Raw genomic sequence first — 22901 nt, 5'->3', positions numbered from 1 at the left:
TCACTAATCTGCTTTTTGCCCCTGAGGGTTTGCCTGATCTGGACATCCCATATAAATGGAATCATACAATTTGTAGCCTATGAGGCCTGGCTTTTTTCACTCAGCATAGTATTTTTGAGATTCGCCTGTCAGATAGCATGTATCAGTGCTTCATTCTTTTTAATAACTGAGTTAATATGTCATTTTATGGCTGGACCATGTTTTGTTTACTTGTTCGCCCACTGACGGGCATTTGGGTTATTTCCACCTTCTGGCTACGTAAGTAGTGTTGCCATGGATATCTGTGTACAAGGATTTTTTTTGAATTCTTTTAATTCCTTTGGGGTACATTCCCAGGAAAGTCCTTAGTCATATAGTAATTCTATATTCAATTTTTTGATGAACCACCAGGCTGCTTTTCATACCACGTGATTTTACATAATTTGATTATTCTGTAGGCACCTTTCTGCAACTTGGCTTTTTTACTCATCATTTTGGAGTGATATTCATGTTAGTTTATTTAGAATAAGTTTTCTCAACCTTGTCAGTGTTGACATTTGGGTTGGCTCACCCTTTGCAGTGGGGGCTGTCTGAACACTGCTGGATGTTTAACAGCTTCTTTGCCCTCTACCCACTAGATTCCAAGAGCCTCCCCACACCAGCCATGACATAAATGTCTCCAGACACGGCCAAATATCCCCTTAGGGACAAAATCACCCCCAAAATCACCCCCAGGTGAGAACCGCACCTATAGAAACACCTCATTTTTATAAAATTAATTTAATAGTCAATATTATAAATATATGTGGTGTATGTTTAACTATTAGACATCTTGATTTGCTTCCAATTTTTCACCATTGTTAGGAATTATACAATACACATCTTTATATGTCTTTTGCTACAATCAGGAACTCTCTGATTCAAATACAAATTGAGTAGTGAGATGATCAGCTCATAAAAAATATGATTCTTAAATTTAAGAAGAATTGCCAAATTCAACTCTCAGGTGGCTGTGCTGATTTACACCCTCGGCACTTGTGTATCAGAGGATCTGTTTCCCCACGTCCTTTCTAACGCTTGACAATGTGAAACTTAATTTTGCCAATATGGTTGCCAAGCGAGCTCCCATTGTCACTTTAAATTGCATTTCCCTAATTACTAGTGGGATTCAAAACCTCCATTGTTTATTAGCCGTGTGGGTTTCCTTTTTGTCACATGCCTGTTCAAAGTCTTGCCTCGTTTTTCTGTTAGATTATCTTGTTCTTACTGATTTGCAGGCGTTTAAAAAGAGATTCTAAACACTGATTTTTTTTACCTATCTTTTTCCTTTGCTTTCTGTTTCTTGTACCTTAATATTGTTCTAATCAGAAACATCCTACTTAACTTCTTCTAATGCCTTTATACTACAGTTTTAGGGGTGAAAAACTACAGCATGTGGGTCCACTGCCTGTTTATATATATTTGTTGGAACACAGTCATACCCACTCATTGATATATTGTCTGCAACTGTTTTTGTGCTACAACAGCAGAGTTGAGTCTGTGACAGAGATAGTGTGGCCTGCAAAGTCAAAAATGTTTACCATTTGGCCATTTACCCTTAAGTTTGCCAAGCTCTTAAACTGTATTCTACCAAAAAAAAAATATTGTGCAAATATCTCAGATTGGGTTTCAGCTTATTATTTTTAAGACTATTTTTAGAGCAGTTTTAGGTTCACAGTGAAATTGAGAGGAAGGTACATAGATTTCCCATATACCCTCTGCCCCCCACACATGAACAGTTTCCCATTATCAACATTCTCCACTGGAGTGGTATGTTTGTCACAATTGATGAACCTACATTGACACATTATCATCACCTAAGTGCATAGGTTACGTTGTGGTTCACTCCCGTTGTTCCTCCTATGGGCTTTAAATAATGTATTATGAGATTAACCCATCGTTAAGGTATCATTTGGAGTGCTTTCACTGCCAACAATCCTCTATGCTCTGCCTACTCATCCATCCCTCTCCCCTAATATCTGTCAACCACTGATTTATTTTTTTACTCTCTTCATAGTTTTGCCTTTTTCAGAATGTCATATAGTTGGAATTGTACAGTATGTAGCCTTTTTAGAGGGTCGTCTTTCACTTAGTAATGTGCATTTACTGTTCCTCGGTATCTTTTTATGGCTTAATAGCTTACTTCTTCGGCTCTAAATAATATTGCATTGTCAGGATGTACCACAGTTTAACTATGCATTTACCTACTCAAGGACGTCTTGGATCATAGCTGGATCATATGCTAGTTCTAGTCTTAATTTTTTAGGAACTATCCACATTCTCTTCCATAATTGCTTCACTAGCTTACATTACAACAAAAATGCTTGAGGGTTCCCTTTGCTCCACATCCTTACCAACACTTGTTATTTTCCCCCTTTTTGATAACATAACAGGTGTGAGATAATACCTCACTGTGGTTTTGATTTGCATTTCCCTAATAATTAGTAGTGTTGAACATCTTTTCATGTGCCTGGTAGCTTGGAAAAATGTCTATTCAGCTTCTCTGCACATTTTTTAATCAAGTTGTTTGTTTTTTTGTTGTTGAGTTGTATGAGTTCTTTATATATATTTGGATACTAATTTCTTATCAGATAAATCATTTACACATATCTTCTTCTGTTTGGTGGATTGTGTTTTCATTTTGTTGATGGTTTCTTTTGTGTGTAGAAACTTTTTAGTTTAATGTATTTCCATTTGTTTATTTTTGGTTTTTTTCCCCTCCTGCCTAAGGAGACATATCTAGAAAGATATTGCTAATACTGACGTCAAAGAGCACACTGCCTATGTTTTTTTAAGTGTTCTATGATTTCATGTTGTATATTCAAGTCTTTAATACATTATGAGTTAATTTTTGTGTATAGTATGAGACAGTGATCTAGTTTCTTTTTTTTTTTTTTTTTGGCATATCTGTCCAGTTTTCCCAACATCATTCATTGAAGAGACTATCCTTTCTCCACTGAAGGATCTTTGCTCCTTTGTCCTAAGTTAATTGTCCATAAAAGTGTGAATTTGTTTCTAGGATCTCAATTCTATTCCGTTGATCTATGTATCTGTTTTTCTTCCAATACCATGCTGCTTGAATTACCATGGCTTTGTAATATAGTTTGAAACCAGAGAGTGTGACGCCTTCTTTTTTCTCAGGATTGTTTTGGGTATTCAGAGTATTTTGTGATTTCATATGATTACTTTTTGTCCTAATTCTGTGGAAAATGTCCTTGGGATTTTGATGCATTGAATCTGTAGATTGCTTTGGGTAGTATTGTTAACTCTTCCAATCAATGAGCACAGAATATCTTTCCATTTATTGTGTCTCTTCTTCAATTTCTTTTAACAATGTCCTAATAGTTCTCAGTGTACATGGTTTTTACCTCCTTGGTTAACCTACTGTCAATGTACATATGTGGGCCATGTCATATTTCCCCACATGTCTTGTTCCAATGCAGTGTAGGCCTCCCTGGAGCTTAGGTGAAAGGGATGGCAGGACCACATCAGTCCATGCTGGACTCTACCTCAACCTGCTGGCTACACATGCCTTTTATCTGACCTCTCTGTGGGACACAGAGCAATTATTCTAAGGAGGCCATCAAGCCATTCATAGTCTATCCATCTTCCTACATGCTCAGCACACCTGCATGCTTTTGCTCAAACTGTTCTCTCTTCTGTGAATGCCATCACAACATTACTTGGAAATCTCTTCCTTGTCCATCAAAGTTTTCCACATGAAATGATACCTTTGACACTCCCACCTCTCTATGTCCTCACATCATTTACCCTCATGTATTCATTCATATAGTCAACAAATGCTTAATCAGTACTTATTTTATGTGGAAACATTTTAGGTGCTAGGATCTAGCGATGACCAAGGACAGAGTTGATCTCTACCTTCAGCTTCTTCTGGTCCAGTGCAGGAAGCTGTCACATAACCAAAGAGGACAACACACCGTGGTCTGAGGCGTGATGAGGAAATCAATCCTAGGGGCCTGCAGGAGCTAAGTGCAGATCAAAGACTAGCCTGGGGCTTAAAGAAGGCTTCTGGAGGGGGGTGATGTCTAAAGTGAGACCCGAAGGGTAAGTAGGTTTTATCCACATGAGGCACACAAATGTGAGAGAAGTTTCCAGGTAAAGAAAACAGAAAGTGCAAAGGTTCAGGATAGCAGAGGCATGGTGCACTCAGGGACATTCGTATGTCTAGTGAGCTCTGGAGCATTGAAGGTGGCTGGGGGATTTCTGGAATGTGAAGGCATATAGATGGGAAGGGTAAGAGCATGAAGGCCACTTGAAGAGTTGTTCCAGAGGTAATAGGGGTATCCCACATATTTTAAATATACTTTTAGAAAAGAATTGTAAGATATTTCATCATGTGAGCATATTCATAGACATTTAGGTTGCTTCCACTTTGGGGTTCCTATAAGTGGCATTCCTGTGAACAACTAGTATATGAACTTCAGTGGATAATATTTATATGTTGTTCCATTGGGTCTGTACCTGGATATGTAATTGCTAAATCATAGGAGAGATTTGTGGTCACCTTCAGTAGATACTGCCAGTTCTCCAAAGATATTGTACCAAGGAGATGGTTTCATACACAGGCAGCATGGTCAGATTCTTGCTTGTACGGAGCTCTTGCTGGATGCTGTGAGAGGAGCAGACTGCTGAGGGCAGAGGTGGGTGTGGGGAGACCCCGTGAGTGGTGGGGAGAGGTGGGGGGAGATAGGTGCAGGCATCCTGGACTAAGTGGTCAGATTTGACGCTGATTACAGAGGTGGAATGGACAGTATTGCTGACTAGACAGAGGGAGAGAGGCGTGAACTCTTTTATGCATAACACTTATGACACCAAGTGTGTGGCTTCGTTCCACATCAAGGATCAGTTCTCCAACTCTGGACACCAAGTGAGGGTCCTATAATTCAATTCAGTTCTGAGACTTACTACCTGGAGTTAGCCTCAGACTCCACAGCTGGAAGGTTCAGTCCCACAAGGCTGCCCCACCTTGAGACCAGCCTCAGGTATTGGGTGCCCATGGTACCTACACTTCTGTCCCAACTGGCTACAAAGTTGTTTCCACAACACATCCCCCTTCCAGAATACACTTTACTAGAATGACTCACAAAACTCAAGAAAGTGCTTCACTTGCTAGTACCAGTTTATTATAAAAGATATAACCTAGGAGCAGTTAAATGCAAGGGATGCATAGGGCAAGGTGTGGGCAAAGGAATGTGGAGCTTCCATGGCCTCTCCAGATGCTCCATTCCCCCAGCATCTCCATGTGGTCACCAGCCTAGAAGCTCTCCAAACCCTGTTGTTTGGGGGATTACATCACTGGCCGTTGGTGATTAACTCAATCTCCCACCCGTATCTCTCCTTGGATGTCTAAGTGGTGGGGCTGAAATTTTCAACCCATTATCATGCCTTGGTCTTTCTGGAGACCAACCCCCATCCTGAAGCTACGTAAGAGCCTCCGTCCACTAGTCATCTCATTAGAATTTTTAAAATATAGTTTTATCGCTCATGAGATACTAACAGTTTCAGGAACTCAGTGTCAGGAATAAGTGACAAAGACCAAAGGATCAAATATTTGTATCACATCACAGGGAAGCCTATGCTAACATCAGACTTCTGGCTTGGACCACCAGGACAACAGGGATAGGGTAGTACTTGATAGAGGAGAAAAGTGGGGCTTTCCAGTGTGGCTAGAAGTCTTTGAGTACTTGTATTAGCCAACAGACACCATTCTCCAAGACCCAGGTCCAAATTACTCTTATTAGGGGAAGCATTTCAACTGCCCTCACCCGAGGGCACAGCACTGGACTCCCACTCTGGGCTCTTCCAGCTCCTGTCTTCCCTCTGACTGTAACTTGACCCCAGGAGGTTGAGGGCATCTTTATCCAGTCCTGTCTCCCCCAAGACTGGGAGCTCCTCAGCCCTCAGCAGGGACTGGTGTCTCTCTGGGCAGAGAGAGGCAGCAGGGAGCTGTCACTGCATGTGGATAGTTGGAGGAAGAAGTAGAGGCTGCAGATCCCTGAAGGTCCCCTGAGGTCCCTCCAGCCTCTCCAGACCCTGAGGACCACCCTTTCAGGTTGGTTTCATGGAGAGGCTCTCAGGGACAGCCTGCTGGGAATGCTGCAGCAGCGATAAAGCTCACAGTATCAGGTCCAGAAGACATTAGGTCTGACCCCAGACCTGCCTGCGGCCGCTGCTGACAGCAACAAGCGGGAGAGCTGCTTCTGCCCTCTGCTGCTGGCTGTTTCTTGGAAGAGGCACCCCAGGCAGAGGAGGACCAGGAAAAAGAAGGTAAGAAGTCAGAATCTACAGTTGTGCATAATGCTGCCCACCCTGGGGATGGGGTCAGGGCTGGGGAGAAGGGTGTCAAGAGAGGATCTTAGTCTTGGGAGAAGGCCAGGGGGCTTCTCTGTTTGCCCGTGTTGGGTCCCGTGTTCTCACTTACCCTAGGTGCCCCTTGCAGCTTCCAGGCCAGCGGTTGTCGACCAAGGGTGATTCTTCCCCACAGTGGACATTTGGACATGTCTGGAATTTTTTGGTTATCACAACTTATGGTGGGAGTTGATGCTACAGGCATCTGGTGGGTGAGGCCAGAGAGGCTGCTTAACACTGTACAATGAAAAAGAGAGCCAAAGAATGACCTGGCCCCCAAAATCACTAGTGCTGAGGTTGAGAAACCCTGTTCTAGGTTACCTTGTCTTTGCTGCTGTGTCCTGGTCTGGGGGAAAGACGGCCCCTCCTATCCTGGGGCGGAGGCTCTGGGTGAGACAGAGGTGTGAGCTGGACGCATTCCTGTGATGTGTGTGATGCTTGCTCAGCAATGGCGTGGGGGCCATCCGCTGTGAGACCAGAGGAGACAGAAATCGTTCTGCCCGTCAGAGGAGATGGGAGAGGCTAACCTTGATAATCGTGGCCATTCCACCAAGCGGGAGGTGGGAAGGTGGACCACAGGGGTGAGGCAAGGGCTGGAGGGGAGAGTGGAGGTTGGATCAGCCTTCTGACGGGAAACTGTGTTGTGTGTTTGCCATAGGCACTAAGTGCCCCGCTGGGGTCAGATACCATGAGTTTAGAATGAGGCCAATTTGTGTCATCTTGTACAGAAGAATGACACTAAACCAGATCAGAACAAGGAGCATAACCTCAATATCAGTGACAACTACTTTTATTAGGTAAACTCTGAGCCCTTTATGTGAATCCTCATGGACCCGCTGAAGGCAACTCTCCGTGCAATCCCAGTTTCAGGTGGGGTGAGGAGGCTCATTGCTGAAAAGTTCTTTGGATTTGAACCCTGGGTGTCATGACTGTATACTCTGTGATATTTCAGAAGATTCTCTCTGGAAGCCAGAGTGGAGTGGGAGCAAAGGAGAGGACATGGGAGGAGCCTGGGGCTGTGGTCCAGGAAAGAGGAGATGGAGCCATATGGATGTCGAGGAACAGGACAGACCAAGAACTGCTTAGCTGAGAAGGAGGTTGCTGAGTGAAGGGAGGGCTGAGTGTGGAAGGTAGTTGATGCCAGGGTTTCTGGGTGGGGCGCATAGGTGATCAGAGCACTTGTTTTTCAGTTCATAAATGAGGTCTTCTCCACTCCAGGAGCATCCTCATTCTAGTGAAGTTCCTCACTGTCCTGGTGATTCTGTGTCCTCCAAATTCCAGGCTGACCCCTACTTGGGGGGACACTTAGAGACAATGCACTAGTGAGATCACCAATGGGTGCAATGATGAGGGGGCCCTGTCCCAGAGACAAGGAATTCAGGAGCTCTGGGCAGCAATGTGGCTCAAGTTATGCATAAAAATACTTTTAAAAATTTTATGATGGACTTTCGGTACAGAGGTTTGAGCAGTGATATTTCTAGTTTATGGCTTTTGGTTATCTTGGGTTTGCACAAAGTTCTTCCCTTATTTCATAAATTTATTCTCTTTCTTTCACCCTATTTTCTTTTCATTTTGTCAATCTTTTAAAAATATTTCATATATCCTTTGATTTGTATATGTTCTTGCAAATTTGTATATTTTTCTTTAATTTTTTTTTAATGAGTGGGCTTTATTCCATTAGAGGAGTTTTAGGTTTACAGAAAAACTGATCAAGTGGTATGGCGGGTTCCCACTTACCTCCTCTCCCTGCACACAACTTCCTCTATCATTTATATGTTGCGTTAGTGTGGCACATTTGTTACAACTGATGAACAAGACAAAGAGTGAGGCTTAATGTGAACTTGGACTTTGGTTAGTTACAATATACATATATTGGTTCATCAGTTGTATTGTATTCAGTGAAATTCCATTACTGTTTCTCTCTCTCTCTTTTTAACTGAGCATCTTCTCATTCGCCTGCGGAACTCCTGTGATTTTTCTGCTCATATCCTTTGCTCATCTGTACTGTTCCTACTTCTTGTTCATTTTTCTAGATAGAATTCCCTTGTTAGTTTTACACAATGCAAGTTATTTTTCCCAACGTTTCATCTTCATGATAACTTTATCCAGAATTTCCTTTGTGGAATGAAAATCCTTAATTTGATGTTTTCATGTCTTTTTCTAAAAAATAATACCCTTAACTTTTGTGCCTTTTAAAATCAACAAAATAATCCTCTTGCACTTTCCTCTATTAACTTTACAGCTGATACTGCATATTTATGTCTTGCATCCATCTAGGTTCCACCTTGCCCTTGTTCTTGGGCAGAAATTCAGATTTACGTTGCTTCATTAAATGAAGTTTTCCCACCAAAAAGTAGTAAACAATCTATCTTTTCCCTTTGATTTGTGCTGCCCACCTTTATCATATATTGAGTTTTGAATATGAAGGGGTATTATCTGAGATATAGAATCAACTTAATTGATGTCTATCTCTAATCCAGGGTCACACTTTAAGAAATGTCTATAACTCTATACACAGGAGGGCGTATCTCTCCTGTTTACACCATTTTTATTTAGTTTGACATAGATTTGTATTGACTTTATTTTCAGAAGGAATTTTAGGTTAGTTTCCATTAAATTCACAGTCAATTCACTGGAACTGTAAATGCAGTTGCACTGATGGTATAATTTAGGGGAAGAACTGGCACCATTACAATATCAGCTCAACTCATCCGAGGGTGTAGTCTGTTTCCAAGTACTTAGATCATCTTCTATTTTTTTTTTTTTTTACTAGTGGTTAAATTGCCTTTGGAGGTATCACGTGTTTCTGGTTAATTCCTAGATATTTTATAACAGAAGTTTTCAGAGTTTGATATGAAGAACCCTGGGGGTCTCTGAGATCCCTTCTGGGGGTCCATCAGGTCCTTTCTTTTCCAGTTACATGCGTGGATGTGTTTTCATCATATACTTCAACTAAAACAATGTATCACCACAGACTAAATGAAGAAGCAGATACGAGCTTAGTTACCTCCTATCAAGCCAAACATTAGGCATATTTGAAAAAATGCAAAACAAGGCCACTTTTCTCACTAAATGTTTTTTTGAAAATGTAATAAATATACGTTACTAATATCAACATATAATAGGTTTATTATTGCTCTTTTAAGTGTACTAATAACTAAATATTGTGAAAGATTCTTAGTTTTTGGAGAACAGTATGGAGGTTCCTTAAAAACTACAAGGACCTACTGTATAGTACAGGGAACTATATTCAATATCTTGTAATAACCTATAATGGAAAAGAAACCAAAAAAGAAAAAAAATTATTTATGCATAACTGAATCACTTTGCTGTATACTTGAAGCTAAGTGCTTGCTTTAGCACATATACTAAAACTGTACAGTTGAAACTAAGACAACAATGTAAATCAACTATACTTCAATAATTTTAAAAAAAATTCTTAGTTTTAGTATCTAATATGGTAAAAATTAACCATTACAATCCACTCAAACAAAAGACCTTTAGGAACCTCAATAATTTTTTAGTGTAAAGGGATCCTGAGATCAAAATACTTGAGAGCTGTTTCTTTATAGTTTGTATCACTATTGTCTTACTTTTATTTAAATTCTATAGTTTGAGGATAATTAATGGTGTAATGCTGTGAGAAATAGTATGGTTTTTGGAAGTTGATCCTGCCTTCTGCAGCACTGTGCCCTCTTACTGTTCTAGTATATTACGTCTTGATTCCTTTATCTTTTTGGATAGATGATCATGTCTCTTCCCTTCCAATCTTTCTATACCTTCTTTCTTTTTTTTTTAAATAACATAAAAGATTGGGTTTTTTTAATTAAAGCATAGTTGGTTTACAATATGTCAATTTCTGGAAAGGGGATGGGAAGGGATAAATTGGCAGTTTGAGATTTGCAAATATTTACTATATGTAAAATAAATAAACAACAAGTTTCTTCTGTATAACACAGAGAACTATATTCAATATCTTGTAGTAACCTATAATGAAAAAGAATATGAAAAGGAATATATGTATGTATACATATGCCTGGAACATTATATAGCTTTTTTTCTTTCCTTTTAGCAGCACTCATGACTTTCAGTTCCATGTTAAAGAACAGCAGAGACAGTGAGTAACCCTGGCTTGTTCCTGATCTTAAAATAATGCATGTAAAGTTCACCACTTAGCATACTATTTGCAGGGGGCAGGGTATAGCTTAAGTGGTAGGGCACATACTCAGGACCCAAGAGGTCCTAGGTTCAATCCCTGGTACTGGCTCTAAGCAGAACTCAATGAATAAATCTTGTTAGTTTTATAGTACATATTCTTTACCTTGCTAATAAAGTCTTTTTCAATTTCCTGTTGCAAAAGTCTTTTAAAAAATCATAAATAGACTTAATGTCAAATCATTATGCTGTATACCTAAAACTAATATGATGTTATAGGTCAATTATTTGAAAATTTTTAAATCATAGATAGGAGTTTAATTTTAGAAAATATATTCCTTCCTTGATAAAAAATAATTACATAATTTTTCTTTTTTAGTTTATTTATGTGATGGATCACATGGTGCTACACCACCTTGTCACTCATGGGATAAACCAACAACACTTGATCATAATTTACTAACTTTAATACACCATTTTAATTAATTAGGTGGTGTCTTATGGATTTTAAAATCAACTTGGATAGGTAGAGCGAGCCGATAATTGTTTCTTATAACATTCTTATACGGTTTTAGAATCAGGATTGCATTCACTTGATGAAATGAGCCTGGCAGATTTCAATTTTTTCTTTTTTTTCTCTTTTATTTCAAGAACATGTATAAAATATTTGTCAATTGTTCATTAAAGATTTGTGAGCACTCACTTATAAACTCAGTGGGGCTAATGATTACAGGAAGGAAAAGTCTTTAACTATTTCAGTTTCTTTAGAACTTCTTTGAAATCCAGGGTCTCTATTTTTTCTTGCACCAGTCTTGGCATTTTATCTGTTTCTGAGATTTTATTCCTTTTGGGGGGTGGGGGGTGTTTCAATGTCTTAATATATTTTTCTTATTATTTTTATCCATTAAAATAATCTATTATTTCTGTACTTTTATTTCCCAATTTTAATTTTGTGTTTTCTCCTTGACATTTTTCCTCTTTCTATCTTATTGATCCTTTCCATCAGCTGATTTTGGTTGTATTAATGATGATTTTCTAGATAAAGTTTCTTGATAAATATATTGAAAGCTGCATATTTCCCATACAGTACTGTTTTAGTTTAAAGTTTTGACCTTTGATGTTTAAATTATTAAATTATAAATATTTCTTCATTTATTTTATGATTTACTACTGAAATAAAATAGTATTTAATAATGTATTTATCCTTCTAACTTATGGCTTTGGAAAACTATTCCTTCTCTATTGATTTATAATGTTAGTGCATTATAATCTATTTTATTATTTATACTTCAAAGTGGATGGAGGATTTTCTCATGTCCTAAAACAAAGTAAGTTTTTGTTTGAGTCTTCTATGTGCTTGAAAAATATGTTTCATCTTGTTTGGTAAAGAGTCTAAATATAGCCAGGAGCTAATGTCTGAATATTATTAATGTGTTATAATTAATAATTCCCAAATTGGATTTTTGAACTCTGTTAAAATTCTCAACTTCAATATTGATTTAGCTACTAGTATTGATTTAGCTACTTCTATTTTACAACTATTTCACTGAAGTTGTGTTGAATATTTATTCCTAACATTCAAGTGATTATTTTTACATAGGTTAATTATATATATGCAAGTCATTACAACTTTCTTTTAACCTTCATGAAATATTCCTCTTTGTTTCTTCATGTGTGCATATGTGTGCAACTTTTAAATGTCAACATGCTTTTAAACTACTGATATTTACCTTCACAGCTGAAATAACAAGATCAAATATAAAATGTATAGCTAAATTAATAATCACACCTTAATATTGTTTATACTATATCATTCATTTATACTATAATCAAAATCTCCTCTATTTCCTTTAAAATACTTCACAATTAGCATATCTAAATCAGCATCTAATCTAGAACCCAGTATTGCATATGGTTGTTATGTCCCTTGAATTTCTCTTCATCCTTTTCTTGGTCCTGGCTTATTGATGAGACCAGACCAGTTGTTCTGTGGAATATTTCACCTTCTGGATTTTCTGATTGCTTCTTCAGAGTGTCATTTAGCTTGTTCCTCCATCCTCTGCACATGGTCCCCTATGGCCAATAGACATCTTCTCACTCAGGTCCCAACATCCTTTAACGTGAACACGTTGCTCAGTGGAAGTTCCATTTCACTGTTGCAGAGATTTCCTAGCCTTGCTTCCATGCCCAGACCATTTCTGCAGGGAACCTGTTTCCTTTTACTGGCATCTGGTAACAGAGATATTATGATTATTTTTTCTTTTAACCCCATTATTTCCCTACTTTCAAGATTGCTGCCTCAGCTTTCCTTTGGTGCACATTTGCTTGGCATATAACTGTCCAGCTTTTTATTTTCATACTTTCTGTTCAGTTACTTTAGAACAGCAAATACAAAATATGAGACAAGATGGCACAAATGAGTACCAATAAAACAGTATTAAAACAAAAGTGAATGGGTTACTCAATTAAAGGACAAAACTTCTCAGAGAAAAAAAAGGGTTAGAACCTCAAGATCAAAATACAGGTTTTCTAGAACAGGCAGACTCTTCAAGAGAATATGACTCTGATGGTCTATGTCCGTCTTAATGATTACAAACCTGGGATCTTTTATTTCTTTTCATCATGGTTAATTAAAACTCAATAGCCATTATAAAGCACTATAGGATTTAAAGAAATTTTCATTCGATTAAAAAAACCCAATAGCCAAACTATGCCTTAAGCGCTTAATATATTGATCTCATTTTATCTTTATCATATTACTAAATGGTAAGAAGTATTATCATTTATTCCATCTTACTGATGAAGACTGTGAGACTCAGACAAGTTAAGCAAATAGTTATATAGTATGGAGGTCTTTAATTGCCATTTAATCTATGTTAGAGCCTATGTTTTAACCACTGTGACTTCATCCTATTTCTAATCTCACCAGATGCAGCATCCTTGTCTGGTCAGAACTATAGCACAATGTCTGAATTCATCCTCATTGGCTTCTCCAACTTCCCTCAGCATCTCCTGCCTGCCTTCTTCCTGCTGTACCTGTTGATGTACCTGTTCACACTCCTGGGCAACCTGCTCATCATAGTCACCATCTGGAGCGAGCACAGCCTCCACACCCCCATGTACCTCTTCCTGTGTGCCCTCTCCATCTCCGAGATTCTGTTCACTGTTGCCATCACCCCTCACATGCTGGTCAACATGCTCTCCAACCACCGCTCCATCTCCTTCGTGGCCTGTGCCAGCCAGATGTTCTTCTCATTCACATTCGGCTTCACCCACTCCTTCCTGCTCATGATCATGGGCTATGACCGCTACGTGGCCATCTGCCACCCCCTGCGCTACAACGTGCTCATGAGCACACATGACTGTGCCCGTCTCGTGTCCTGGTCCTGGGCTGGTGGCTCAGTCATGGGAATGATGCTGACACTGATAGTTTTTCATCTCACCTTCTGTGGGTCTAATGAGATCCACCATTTTTTCTGCCATGTGCTTTCTCTATTGAAGTTGGCCTGTGGGAAGGGGATGTCATCTGTCACCTTGAGTGTGATCCTGGTTTGTGTCACAGCCCTGATGGGGTGCTTATTCCTCATCTTCCTCTCCTATGTCTTCATCGTGGCTGCCATCTTGAAAATCCCCTCAGCTGAGGGCCGGCACAAGACCTTCTCCACATGTGTATCCCACCTCACCATAGTGATTGTTCACTATGGTTTTGCCTCCATGATCTACCTTAAGCCCAAGGGTCCACATTCTATGGACAGTAACACTCTGATGGCCACCACCTATACAGTTTTCACCCCCTTTCTTAGCCCGATCATTTTCAGCCTCAGGAATAAGGAGCTGAAGAATGCCATAAAGAGAAGCTTCCGCAGAACATTCTGTCCCTCAAGCTCCTGATGGCCAGTTGGTGGTGTGGAAATGTGACAGATGGTTTGGGCTTAAAAATGTCTGTTTCCATAGAGCTCTTGTAATCATTTGGGTCTGAGAAAATACCTACACTCCAAAGGAATTTGATGCATACTAGATATTTCTTTTTCTCCAGTTTCTTTTCCCCCTATTGCATAGTCTCTCCCCAACTCATCATAGTCTCTTACTTATATCCAGTGAGATGAATTCCATCCCATTACCTGTGCCTAAGAATGTGTTATCTATCTTCAAGCAGGTGGTGAGCACCACATGAATCCCATTGAAAGTCGCATCAAAAAGAATAAAATATCTACGTATAAACTTAACCAAGGAGATAAAAGACCTGTTCCCTGAAAACTATAAAACACTGGTGAAAGAAATTCAATATGATATAAAGAACTGGAAAGATTTTGCACAACAAAGGAAACCATTAACAACATGAAAAGAAAATCTACTTTGTGGGAGAAGCTATTTGCAAATGATATGATTAATATGGGGTTAATATCTAAAATTTATAAACAGCTCATATAACTCAATATCAAAAAAACCCCAAAGAACCCAATTCAAAAGTGGCTGATGACCTGAATAGACATTTTTCCAAAGAAGACATATAGATGGCTAACAGGCACATGAAAAAATGCTTAACATTGCTAATCATCAGAGAATTGCAGATCAAAACCACAGTGATACATCACCTCACACCTGTGAAAAGGGTATCTTCCAAAAGTCTATCAATAACAAATATTAGTGAGGACGTAAAGAAAAGGATACCCTAGTACACTGTTGGTGGGACTATAAATTGGTGCAGCCACTATGGAAAACAGTATGGAGGTTTCTCAAAAAAACAAAATAGAATTACCATATGATCCAGATATTCCACTCCTGGGTATATATCCAAAGAAAGCAAAAGCACTAATTCGAATAGATACTTGCACCCCCATGTTCATAGCAGCATCATTTAAAGTTGCCAAGATATAGAAGTAACTTAAGTATTCATCAACAGATGAATGGATAAAGTATGTGGTATATATAGATAATGGAATATTACTCAGCCATAAAAAGCATGAAATTTGCCTTTGCAGCAACATTGATGAAGCTGAGGGTATTATACTTAGTCAAATAAGTTAGGCAGAAAAAGATAAATACTGTATGTTACCACATATATATGAAATCTAAAAAATAAAATGAAGAAGTGATAAAACAGAAACAGATTCACAGATATAGAGGACAATCTAGTGGTTACTAGTGTGGGGTGGGAAGATGGTAGGGGCCTTATAGGTGTAAAGGACTAAGAGTTACAAACTGCTATGTATAAAATACAAGTACAAGTAAGTAAGCTACAAAACTATATTGTGCAGCACATTGTATGAGTTTCAGGTGTACAACATAGTGATTCAATATTTTTGTAGATTGTATAAAATATTGTCGATATCCCTTGTGCTGTGCAATATCCTTGAAGCTAATTTATTTTATATCTAGTAGTTTGTAACTCTTAATCTGCTACCCCTACCTTTCTTCTCCCTACTTCCCTGTCTATAAAAATACTGAATCACTATGTTGTACACCTGAAACTAATATAATATTATAAACCATCTATACATCAATAAAAAATTCATTTACTCAATTAAATTTTTCCTAATTTTGCTCAGTCCTGGTTATGCACAAAACTCTTTTCTCAGTGTTTCTTTTTCATAAACCTTTTATAGCTTCCTTTTTACCTTCAGATTTTGTCCTATGCTTTGCGTATTTCTCTCTCTCTCTCTTTTAAACCCTCTTTAGGACAAAATTACAAAAATTATTTTCCCTTAACAAAATGCATTTCCATTCCTTATACTTTCTTTTTTTTCACACAAAGATTTTTACTAACTACGGTAGTTTTAATTATGTTAGAATTCTTAACCTTTAAAACCTAAAGTGAAAAATGAGAAGTAAGCTATTATGAACTTTTACATTAGCATTCTGTAGATTAGCAAGCCTATAAATGCTATTTATAATTTTTTTAAACATGGGCTTTTTATAGAAAATTTCTCAGTGTGGAACCAAACATTAATAGCCATAAATATCTTTAGTTTCTCTTTAAAAGGAAGTCTATGTTCAGTAATTAATGTTTCAGTATCTTATTTTATTTGTGAATGATCTAGATATTCAATAAATTTCCATCATTTAACTTGTCAAATCTCTAGTTTCAAGTTACCAAAAATCTGTAGAAATTATTTTAAGTAGACATACCATTAAACATATTTGTTCTTAAACAGTTCACCTAAAAGTTTTTACTGCATTTAGCCATAATTCACTGGCTCCCAACAATTATGTTTAGATTTCATGAGACATTAGACCAAGTCAGCCATTATTGCAAGCTTTTTTTTACTGACAAATTTTGTAAGAGAGACAATAAGATGTTGAGTTTTTGCAAACCTAGATAAATATAAGAATTATACTTGATGTCTCTAAAAGCATGACTGTCTCAGTTAAACCAACAAACTTAAACTAACTTTAATGCAGAATATTAATTTAATATAAATATTTTCCAGAGCACATGAACCTGAAAGTTATTTGGGTTAGTTCCTATTATATTTCTGAGAATTTATATAACTGCTTAATTTCCTTTAAGCCAATTAAATAGAGCTCATTGACAAAATAATTTTGGCAATATCATCCTGAGGTAGAAATATTGTTACGGAAATGACAGGCCAGCCAAGAAACAAGCACCACTCGGAGGGTTGGAATACTCAGATGTATTATGCCGGCGGGCCCAGAGGGGCTTCTGCTCTGAAGCTCTGAGCACCTCCAAGACGTGCGCGTGAGGTTTTATAGGGTAAAGTACAAGCTTGGGGTATTCGGCCAATAGGCATGGAACAGCTTTAGCAGCATCATTATCACAAAAGTGGAGGCAGGGAGGCAGCAAACCAACATTCCAAAGCCAGATACATCTCTTTGAAAATCCAGCTGACTAGCAAAAAAAAACATGAACAGCAAACACAACACTAATTAAGTTAGATTTACGAGTTAGTCCAGCAGAACTCAGATCAGTATTCCGATACTTAGATTTGTGAGTTATCTTGTTAGCCCAGCCCGGCTTTTCCTTCACAATATATCTTATCTAGACATACATATATCCACATAGACACAGAGACCTCGTACTTTTCATTTTAAAACTTAGTCATGAATCAGGTATTACCAAAAAAATTATTTTTTTAATAAATAACCATTGGAATAAGTTAAGTTTACACACTTCAGTTTAAAAAGACCTCTTTTTCCTTTCTTCCCCTCTCCAGAATTGGAAATGGTCTAGAAAAGCATTTCCTGAGAGTCTTGGTAAGACATTTACATCACAAAGACACAGGGAGAGAAATGCCAGCTCCTTGTAGAAGGACATCTGTTCTGTTAGAGTCAAAATTTTGGAAAGATGTTTTATCAAGCTGGCTGTCTTTAACTTCAAAAGCAAGAGCCCGATTTTGGAATGTTAAAAGAACCCCACGTTGGCCATTTCAGGATGAGATCTCTAGTCGTCTCTGAGTAAGTACTTGCAAGCATAAGCCCCATCCCTGCACGAGCCCAGGTGGGGAGTTGGCCGGAAGCTGGCTCTCTGATGCTCCTTCCTCTTCTGTTCAGGAGGCTTTGCTGCCCATTTTAAAATTGGTTTGTAGAAATAAGATTACTGTTGAAAACTCCGTGGTGGGCTGGTGTGCTGTTCATGAGCTTAACTCCTCTAAGTGTCACCCTAGAGTGGTTTCAGATCTTTTATGTGTCTCGGCTTCTACCTCGGCAGTCTAACACTATGAGGATCCTTGAAGCACTGGTTGGCCTACCCTTATCTGTCTTTACCTGGACAAGCAATATTTTAAATATGAGACCACTGCATGGAATGAGGCCTCACCTCCACCACGCCCGTAAATTTCTCAGTTGCTTGAGAAAGCTGAAACAAGCCAGGGGGAGCTGTGTCCCTTACCTTCAGATCTGACAGCTCTCATGTGGTATCTTCACTTTTATTCGGACAAACTGTTAAAGTAGCCAATTGAAGGAAAGATGCCAGGTCAGACCCTTACCTCATCACTCAGTCCACCCAGTCCAAACCTTCTCAGTGTCTTTCAACTGAGCAGCCTTCCCAGTGTCTTTCAACTGAGGAATCCAGATATCTCTTCTTGAATGTAAGTTCAAGGAAAACTATTCCTTGCGGGGAGGAGTTTACAACCACCAAATAAATCTCTGCATCATCAACCCAAACAGGAGATCCAAGACCCCAAAGGGACCCACCAGTTGCCTGGACTCAACACAGAGGTGGACAGACACGAGGGGCCCCTGCTGGTATCAAGGCTCAGGCCAAGGAGAGAAGTCTGATCTGGGTATCTTCACGGGCTTCAAAACCGTCGACTGAAAGAAAAACGCACAACATGAGAGCTGTGAGTTTAGATTTATTCAAGTTCTTACTGAACTCGAGCCCAGGAGGTAGCCTTACAGTAGCTCTGAGGCACTGCTCTGAAGAGGCAGGGGGAGAAGCCAGTATATGTGTGAATCTGGCCGAGGAATATGTGCAGTCAGCCATACATCTTGGTAAAAGATTCCTGCTGGTCACAAGGAACAGAAATCTCAGTGAATGATTTTAGTGTTTTTTTCTGTGTACGGGAAGATGCAAGAATCTGGATTCATTATAAGTCCTTTTAGAGTGTACTAAGGGCAGTTGCAATGGCTAAGGACTTAAACCTTGTAGAACCAGGTGGTGAGCAACATTCTTGGTGTTACAGCCTTTCCTCCTGACCTAGCACCACTCTCTTTAAATGGCCTCTGTGATTCTCTGACCTTACCGTGTAGTCCAGCACCTGAGCGCAGCTGACCTCAGAGAGCAGCAGAATTTATGTGAAAAACTCAACTATGACTTCTTTTCCTAGCTATGGTGGGTGACCCTGATACCCAGGTTATTCTTCTCCCCAAGAACAGCTAAAAAGAATAGAAAAATACAAAAACCACGTTCTTAGAAAAATTAGTGAGTTTGGAAGGAAGTGTTCTCCAGCTAGATTCCGGGTGGAGGAAGGATCCTAGAGAGATAAGCAGAGAACTGCCAACCAGCTTTTATCTACAGGGCATGTGCTGATGTAAATGAAACTAAGTTCTGGTTTCCAAGGTCTGTAGGGTACAGAGAACAGAAAACAAAACCAAACGTGGGTTTCCAGACTGAAACGAACAATTTCCTGGTAGTTGAAAAACCTTAAGCCAAGTATTTAGGTAATGCCAGACTCTGAGAGCCTGGCTGAAGGAAAAACAAACTCTTTCTGAAGAAACTCATTTTCAGATCAGATCTCAAAGAGGTTCTGTGAGTCAAATCTCAATCAGAATATGTAACTCAGAGAGGAAAAATAGGCAAAGCACGTAAGGAAATAAGGCACCATGATCAAGAATTAACAGAAAAACAGGCAGCAAAGCAGACTTCCAAGGACTTCAGGTCTTGGAATGCATTTCTTCCTTTGAGGAAATAGGTAGTTTGATGATCGACCACAAGGACAAAGCCCCAGTAACGAGATGTCACTTTGAGCACATTCTTTCTAGCATTGCTGGTCTCCTACACCACAGGAGGGATCTCCACGAAAATCCCCAAACAAATACACAAATGTGGCCTAGACTTGGGGTGCTTGGGGCTGGGTGGTGTATTTAGGCTGGGGTCCTCAGAACTGGGACCTTGGGTGAGGGGTCAGGTGAGCAACTTATAGAATGAGCAAGGGACGATATTAAGCAAAGCCCCACAGAAGTTAACCTTGGCCTGAACCAGGGGTTTCTGGGGGCACTATAGGTCACACTTGAGGGTTGTCTCAATCAGGGTCAAGAGAGCTACAGGGTTTACCCTTCTGAACCCATTCATCTTTAGGTAAGGTCTGCTGCCAACGAAAATGCAAACTCCCAGGCACCCCTGTCCTTCTGAAGCCAAGCAAGGTGGGGGTCTATCAATTTCTGAGAGCCAGCAAAAGTTCACTAGACACCTCAGAACGAAATGTGCTTTCCTTTCTCTCCCAAAGGAACCCATCCCAGGATGCCCTAAAGAAGTAAGCCCACCCCAGGATGCTCTGCCCCCTGCAAACAAAGCAGGGGTCTCCCCAGCTCAGGGATGTGCGGTATAATCACACAGCTCATCTCCCTTCATGGGTCTCTTCACTCTCGATTCCTGGCTCTAAATCTCATGCCCTATGAGTTGGTTGAGGGCAAAGGAGCACTTCATCGGTATCTTTGGAAACAATTTTAACTGATCATGTTCAACTGCTGTTCAGATGGAACTTTTTATTACTTTGACCTTCAAAGTTGTTGGAGTGTTTCCTACTACCACCAAGATCTGCCCCAGCCACGGCATGACAGCATTCAGGGCACACTGAGGACACTGTGCCTCCTTCACAGGTGCAGGCTGACCTCTCCCAAGGGTAGGCAAGCCTAGTGCCAAATACCTGAAACTGGCAAATACCCTTTAGCATCTATGGCAATAAAATTGTTGGGTTTCCTTTGGAGATCTTTTTATCTTGACTGGTTTCAGAGAAGAGAAAGAGGCTGTAACCATCCCAGGAGTTTGTCACATCTCCATTGCATTTATCTTGCAGTAGCTGAATGACTTATGCACTTACCAGTCTCACCACGTTGTCCAGGAACTCTTAGAAACAGAATGTGAGCCCCAGTAATCTTTCTTCTCTAGCAAAAACTAATGATACCATAAATATTTATAGGGTAAAATGTCCATTAAGAATTGGACAGTTAAGTCAAGTTGAAGGGTTTGTCAAATCCTTGGTCAACGTTCTGCTCTCCTCTTTTCTGAGATAAGTAGCTGTCTGATGGTAAATAAAGACGTGAAAACTTATGCTGGATCTGGTCTCTGATGACTGGAAAAAGTCCGAGCTGGCCACACTGGCTGGCTAGTTTGATAAGATGACCAGTCTTGGCACCTAAAGGCTGTGCATGAGACAATTCTTATCTCCAGCTCAGAGGAAGTCCAGCCCCAGCAACTATATGTTCAACAGATGTGTCTGGAACATCTGAGCCCATTGCTAAGCCCCTCGCTGGGAAGATCACACTGACCTGTACATGCACACCTGCTCTCATGGACATTACAGTGGGAGGAGGGGAGAAGGCAGATGATGAATAACTGAATATAATTTGGGAGTGGGGGTAATTAGGTTTTACTTATTTGTTTTATTTTTCAAGATGAATAACTGAATTTAGACGAGAATGTGGTAAGTGTGAGGAAGGGAAGGCAAAGGGTTATTAAGAGCCCAAAAATCTAAGGCATAGAGAAGAGGGCAGACTGAGGGGAATTTTCAGCTGAGATATTTACTCCAGAGGTTGAGGGAGAGGAAAGGGTGCATCGGGCAGGGGATCAGCATGTGGAAAGGACCTGGGGTGGGAAGATGATTGCCCATTCAAGGAACAGAAGAAGACCAATATAACTGGGTACTTGGGCAGCGAGGAGTGAGAGAGTGATTCAAGATGGCCTAAAATGACAGACAGAGGCCCAATGACAAAGGACTTGGCTCCACATTCCCAACAGCCACAAGATGACATTCACCTACAACAGGGATATGATCTATAACACGATGTAGGGTGGGTGAGTTCTGGTGATGATCATCAAACCTGAAAAGTGTATTTCAGATAAACTAGAGAATAGCCACTTACATTTCAGAAGGATTTAGCGGCTCACAGACTTGCCAGAGGATTATAATGAGAGACTCTTTTGTTTGTTTTCTCACCAGGTATTTATTGAGCACATATTACGAGGTGCCAGGCTGTAGGAATACAATGGTAAGCAAGTCCAGAGTGGTCCTACCCTGCCAGGGCTGCAGGTCTAATGGGAGAGACGGGGAGGTGTTGGACAGTAATGTACGTAACACGGCACAGTGAGCATTACGACGGAAGTAGAAGCATCAGCCACTCTTCAGTCTCTGGAGACCCTCACCTCTGTCTGTACCTGGCAGCCTGGAGCACTCACAGCAGCCACATTTGGCACCAGCTGTTTTTCATGCTATGGTTCTGCTGTCCAGGGCGCCATGTTGCATGCTGTAGCATTTGGCTCTGGGAAACTGGTGCATGGGCCAAGAAAAGGCCACCTATTTTTGCATGTGTGTGCTAATCAAACACCCAAGTTTGAGCTTGAGACTAAGCAGGAAAGCTATCTGGGGACCATTTCTCCAGAGCCTGGTGAACCTGTGGCTCTGTCTCCACCTTAGCCCTGAGGTGTGCATCAGACCTCGTCCGCCTGAAGCTCTATGCCTGATCCTTAGGGATTCTTTAATTTGCACAAATATCATGGAGATGGGAATTGTGGGTCAACTTTTAATGAAACCCCAGTTGTCACTGAAAATTCTGTGGCTTGTTCAGCAATGAAACGTGAAATGTGCTTCCAAGGATTGTTCTGCCAACGGAGTCTGGCAGGTTGTACGAGGCATGTGTCCTACATGCCTTTAATATCAGTAAAGAGTCTAAAAGACTGA

The 22901-nt window shown here is 39.9% G+C and overlaps 1 protein-coding gene across 1 annotated transcript; it reads left to right on the top strand.

Annotated features, from left to right (window-relative positions):
- Positions 1-13485: 13485 nt before the first annotated feature.
- On the top strand, positions 13486-14436 carry LOC102527268 (olfactory receptor 10H4-like). The gene has a single exon (XM_072946982.1). It carries the CDS (start codon positions 13510-13512, stop codon positions 14434-14436), a length of 927 nt encoding a protein of 308 aa, XP_072803083.1. The 5' UTR covers positions 13486-13509.
- Positions 14437-22901: the final 8465 nt, after the last annotated feature.

The sequence above is a fragment of the Vicugna pacos genome, chromosome 22 (assembly GCF_048564905.1).
Source record: "Vicugna pacos chromosome 22, VicPac4, whole genome shotgun sequence".
Classification (NCBI taxonomy): Eukaryota; Metazoa; Chordata; class Mammalia; order Artiodactyla; family Camelidae; genus Vicugna; species Vicugna pacos.
This window is presented reverse-complemented; position numbering and strand designations above follow the sequence as displayed.